The following is a 6,000-nucleotide window of genomic DNA, read 5'->3' on the forward strand; positions in this document are numbered from 1 at the left end:
AACAGTGTTCCTTCCTACAGCACGCACCTTTATTTCCCACAGCCTGAATATTTACAAACAGCCACCTCATCACCAACAATCTTTACATTTCTAGGCTGAACAAATTCAACTTTCTAGTTTTGTTTTGCTTTTTTCTTTCTAAAATGTGCCATCACATTTAAATTTAGTAGCCCTTTTCTAAGCATGTTAACATGCAGATTAACACTTTTTGAAAACAGATCACAAGGAATGTGACAGAAAGTGAAGCCTTTGTGCCTTCTATAATGGCATTAATACTCTCACGGATCTACCAACAAAGTTGCCAGTTGCCTCAGAAAGCTCTCCCATTGTCTGGAGAAGTCAGGTGTCTCATGAGGATTCTTCAGAGACAAACTTCTGTAGTGTGCTGTTTATGTTCAATTTTTATTTTAATTTTTTTTTTTTTTTTTTTTAAGAAAGCACTTCCCATGTTTATACACACTGGAACATACTGGATATATAAGATTGACAAGAAATCGTATCAGTGCAAAGTCAGAATTCTATAAAAGAGTTAGGGTTACATACTCACATTGTTTCCTTCTGAAGCAAGTCCATACACACAATAATTGCATCCAAAACTAAGCAAAATTAAGAAAAATCTCAGAACATGGATCACATCAAGAAAAGCGTTTTTCTTATTAAACAATCTTATGTTTTCACTCCCTCTCACAGAATGACAAACATGCATTTTAATTAAGGAACACTCTTTTGAGATAAATAATTTTCAAATAACTACTGTGCAAGAGGCTCCTATACAACTTGTCTATATTGTGATCTTGTCTCTGCCCCACTTATTTGATGGAACACTAAAGAGACTGCTTCAGATCCCAGTGTCATAACTGTCAATGAGGCTCAAGTCTAACGACAAAACAACCTAACCTTTAGAATGTTACTTTGAATCCACCAATAAAATTGACTTGTACTTCCAATGTGATATTTTCTCATGCAAGTTTTTCTTCTTCTGCATCTGACTATCTCTTACTTTATTCCTCCTCTTCTCCTCACAATTTCCATTGGGAAAGTGTGATTAAGCTGACTGGCTGCACACTTCTCTGAAACAGCTCTGACTGGCAGGGTAGAATTCACAGCAATCATTTTATGGCCAGAGAGAGACAACACAGGAAATCAAGCTGTATGTAAATGAAACACACAAAGGAACACTATATATAGATCACCTTCTTTTAAAACTCTTCACCTTATACGTAACTAACAGCAGAATACATTCAAAGAAGAATGACATTCTGACCAGGAAGTGATATTTGGCAATGTTATAAACACTTTATATGTAAATCAATCTGATAAACCTCTAGTCTGCTTTGTCTGGGGTAGAGCTAGATTTCTTCACAGTAGCTGGCATAGGCTGTGTCTCGGATTTGTGCTGAAAAGTGATGATAATTAGGAATTTTGTAGTTGTTGGTGAACAGTGCTTGCACAGAGCCAAGGCCTTTTCTGCTTCTTGTACCACCGTGCCAGTGAGGAGGCTGCAAGGCACAAGAAGCTGGGAGGAGACACAGCAGGGACAGCTGACCCCAACTGACCAATGGGATATCCCACAACACCCAGCACCATGCTCAACATGTAGAGCTGGGAGAACAGAGGAAGGGGGGATATTCAGAGTTTTGGTGTTTGTCTCCCCAGGTAATTGTTTAGTCTGATGGACCCCTGCTTTCCCAGAGATGGCTTGAACACGTGCCTGGCCATGGGAAGCAGTGAATTAATTCCTTATTTTGCTTTGCTTGTGTGCATGGCTTTTAACTTCCCTTCCTGTCTTTATCTCAAGCCCCAAGTTCTCTCCCTTTTACCCTTTCAGTTCTCTCCCCATCCCACTGGTGGGGGAGTGAGCAAGTGGCTGTGCAGGGCTGAGTAGCCACCTGGGCTTAAACCACAGCAGTGTGGTTTCTGGTACTTCTGCTGACTTATTTCATAAACAGTATTTTAATTTTATTAAAAAGCATAAACCAAGTTCTGTAATGGTAATGCTATTTTTAAAAATACATGCCTTATTTGAGGCCTAAAATTATATTATTATCTTTGTTCTCTTTAATTAACCGAACACTTCATAAAAGCAATGATTCTCTAAGGTCAAGACTACATCTGTTAGCCTAAAAGAACGTCAAAAAGCAGCTAAATCTGCTTTTGGACAAACTTACAAGCACAAATTAGCTCAACTCTGATAGTAGTTAAAACTTGGGAGGCTGAGCCCATTTCACAACACTGACTTCCTGTCTCCTACATAGCTGAATCAGCTCAAGAAGCACTCTGCAGCAAAAGGATACAGTCAGCTTGTGTAGAGCCTGCTTTAATATGATCTTGAATGTCTTCCAGCAGATCAAAATCTGGCAGCATTAGTGACCTATGTACAGTAATGTTTTGGTATTGATCCCCACTGGCAAGGCCATTCCTAGTGCCATTAGTGCCAAACAAAACTACAGCGACTTCATCTTTACTCTCAGCAAAAACCTGCAGATACAGAGAACAGAAAACAGGTGTGAAAACAGAGGTAGATTCATACACAACTATGTTAGACAGATTCTAGCAAGCTGAACTCATTTTGAAACATCAATTACAATGGATTTATTGTTTTCACTTATTCAGTGCTATCCTCTCAAAGTGTAATCCTACAGGGAGTTCACTAACCTAGATATAATTAAACTAACAAATTGACATGAGGATATCTGGGATAAAACAAATAAAATTGGCTGATTCAGTCCTCAAAATGAATCTTCTGTGTGTTAATTATTAAAAATGTTGAAACATTTTAGAGAAAAAGTACTTATTTTCCCTAAAGTTTTCTACTGCCCTGAAGAAAAAGAGTGACCAGCGCAAGTGTCGCATCTCATGCCTAAAAAACACAGCTGACACAAAGAGCACTGCCACTCCTGCATAAACACAGACTAATTCTCATTCTTTTCTCATTTATTTCAATTATTAGTAAATGAAGAAAATATTTCACAGATGTTACTGTTTCCTCTCCATTTTTAACAGCTTTTTTAACACCTATGAAGTCACACATACCTGTCGCTGCACAAATTTTGTCATAATCTTCTTGGCTTGGTCAAGTGAAGACTCTTCACCAGGGGAAGAACTGCTCATTGTAAAGCCCACATCCAGGCACAGCACTATTGCCACCTAGAAGGGAAAGAATGAGTAAGAATAAAAAATAAAATATAAGCATAATTATTTAAAAGGTTAAAAGGGTACATACAAAATCTAAAAATCCAACTATGCTATAATTAGTTTCTTTTACAGTAACTGTTAGTAAGAGACAACGGTGGAAGACAGAACTAGTGTAACTGCACTGAATAGAAAATAATTTAATCCTGTACCATGTTCCAGATGTTTCAGTGGAACACACAAAAAAAATTCCTGTGTTACACATGATGTGTAAAGGGGGAGCAATTTCTATACAGCCCCATGAATGTATTAGGGATCATGGGGCTTTTCTGCACTAGGAAATTAAACAGATATTTTAGTTGACAATTGCAAGGATGAATTCCAATTTCAATTTAGGGCTTAAATCCCACAAGGTAACCTATGTTTTTGCATTTTTGATCATCACTTTAACTGATCTATATAAAACACTGCCCAAGTCTGCCCATAAATTGATTTATACACCAGAATTAAATAAAATTGCTTCTTGCAACTTCTCGTTTGACTGTGACTTCCTCTAAAGTTTTTCACAGACTTGCTCTACCTTGATTAATCATCCAGCCGAATGTAGTTGCAAGAAAAATTCAGGAAAATTATGCCCTGCATGTGCAAGGCCAGCTCAAATTTATTGTCATGGATTAAACCAAAGTTCCTTAAATATACATCAAAATTTTGCTTGGTGGGCTGCCAGTAGATTAAATTACACTGCCTGAAAAAATTATTGTTTGCCAGAACACCAGAAAGTTGGGTGTTACCTAGGCTGGAACCAGCTGACTTGTTTCAAAATACAAACTATATCCAATTCCAGAAGAAATGAAGCTGCCAAAAGGACATGGGCAATAAATTAGAAGTCTGTCAAGTGACACAAGATGCAGAGTCTGCTTTTGCAAAGCAAACTGGATGAATAGAAAGAAAAGGTGTTGGTCTAAGCTCTGAACATGGCCTTGCAGGCAACTCCAAGTACCTTTTCAAAAATCAACTGAAAGAACCTGATCCTTTTTGTCACCCAAATACACAAGTCTTAAAACCAAATTAAGAATAACTTGACCAAGTCAGCTGTCTAATGTTCTGCATTAGCAGCTCTCAAGCTATTTTCTTACCCTCCTTCTTTTCCCAGAATATAGTGTGCACCTCCCCTGTCATTTTAACAAGCTCTGGTTTAATTCCCTGCATCTCCCAAGGAGAGGAAGAGAGAAAGAAAGAATGAAAGAAGACTGAGCAGCAGAGCTCCACAAGTTGTCCAGGTTATACTGGACAGGTTATAACTGAGCAGGTTATAGTCAGTTTCAGCACTCTGTTCTTCACTCTACCTTCACCAATGCCTTGCCTGGGAGCTGGGAATTAATACCTCTATGTTAGCTAGGTCTGCAGAAGCTTAGAGGGGAGCAGAGGCAGTTACTGAGATTGCACTGCATTCTCTCAAGAGCCTTGAAAGTGTTCATCTCCAGCCTGAGGAATTACTCTACCAGCATCAGCTACTGCAGACCCTCCTTGGCTTGGTGCTGTCCTGCCTCAAAACACACAATGGCTGGCAGCCAAACCCATCCCCTTGTCCAAAACAGGTAAAATTCTCTTCTCAGCTGGCAGGATGACAGCAGAGAAACCAAAGAAGCACAGCAGTGAAGAGCTGCTGTTTCACTTACAAAACACACGATCAAGAGTCAAGTGCCAACACGCTCTTCTGGAAGGCAACAAACTCAAGCTCGGTGCCCGTTCAGGTATGTGGAATCCTCCCCCAGGAAGAGGGCAGGTCCCTCTCCTGGTAATCCTCCTCTGTGAGTTTCTTAATGTGTCATTAACCCCTGGCCATCCCAGCGGATGCCAGCACTGCTGCTGTGCGGTGCAGAGCCCTCAGCGACACTCCTGCGATGCTCCGCACGGGTGACTGCAGGACAGCACTGCCACACCTCAGCTCATCAACCCGCTCTGCTCCATCGCTGATGAGGGCGGACATGGAAAGAGCCTGCCTTTGTCTGTGACCTCTCGGTCAGCAAAGAGAGAGATGGCCACAGCAGCACAGACAGAGCTGTGTTTAACACATACTAAACTGCGCTGCATCACAAGAGACCTAAACGCAGCTTTCACCAACAATATTCCTTAAACGCACCACACATACAAACTGCACTTTCAACAGAGCAAAACCAGTTCTACCACTATTTTAGCAAGAGCAATGGCAATTACTGCTGCAGGAGCTGCACTGTGCTCTAATGCAGGAACAGATTCCCTTTAAGCTAGTCAGCTTTGTACCGGCAGCGGCTCGGCGGCCAGCACGGGGAGGAGCTGCCCGGCGTCAGGGATGGGTGCCTGGGGGTGCCCGGAGGTAGCAGGACCCCGAAGGGAGCCCGAATGGACCCCGCCAAGACCCCGGCCGCCCCGCCCTCACCTTGCTGCTGCGCGCCATCGCGCTTGTGCCGGGATGCGGTGCGCCGCGCTCAGTCCTCCGCCCGGCACCGCACCCCGCACGCTTGGCGTCCCCCCGGGAACACGGCGGCGGCGCCTCGCGTTCCGCGGCGGAGACAGCGCCGCCTAGCGGACGGGGCCGGCACACCGAGGGGACTCGGGCGGGGCGCTCCGGACACTGCCCCGGGCCGGACACTGCCCCGCCAGATCCGGACACTGCCCCGGGCCGGGCCGGACACTGCCCTGGCCAATCCGGACACTGCCCCGTGCTGAGCCGGACACTGCCCTGGCCAATCCGGACACTGCCGCAGCCCCGCACGGCCTCAGGATGGCCTGGGGCTCTTCGCGACTGCAGGGCTTGCTACGGCCGGGCTGTGGGAGAGGGAAGGGAGATGCCGGGCGTCTCCCCCATCTTTCTCCTGAGGTTTCCCC

General features: G+C 43.7%; 1 protein-coding gene across 2 annotated transcripts in view; it reads right to left on the reverse strand.

The window, feature by feature from the left end:
• The window catches only part of XRCC5 (X-ray repair cross complementing 5), a 50,256-nt gene extending 44,581 nt beyond the window's left edge, over positions 1-5,675 (reverse strand). Inside the window, exons 1-4 of one of the 2 annotated variants that reach the window (XM_085066859.1) lie at positions 5,552-5,675; positions 3,034-3,147; positions 2,295-2,478; positions 548-596 (exon numbers count right to left, since the gene is read on the reverse strand). In XM_085066859.1, coding sequence (XP_084922985.1) covers positions 548-596; positions 2,295-2,478; positions 3,034-3,147; positions 5,552-5,569 — 365 coding nt within the window. In that variant the 5' untranslated portion in view covers positions 5,570-5,675. Of the gene's footprint in view, positions 1-547; positions 597-2,294; positions 2,479-3,033; positions 3,148-3,923; positions 3,944-5,551 lie in introns of those variants that run through there. The other variant, XM_085066858.1, reaches the window with a different exon arrangement.
• Positions 5,676-6,000: the final 325 nt, after the last annotated feature.

The sequence above is a fragment of the Lichenostomus cassidix genome, chromosome 7, assembly GCF_008360975.1.
Source record: "Lichenostomus cassidix isolate B80296 chromosome 7, HeHo_3.0, whole genome shotgun sequence".
Classification (NCBI taxonomy): domain Eukaryota; kingdom Metazoa; phylum Chordata; class Aves; order Passeriformes; family Meliphagidae; genus Lichenostomus; species Lichenostomus cassidix.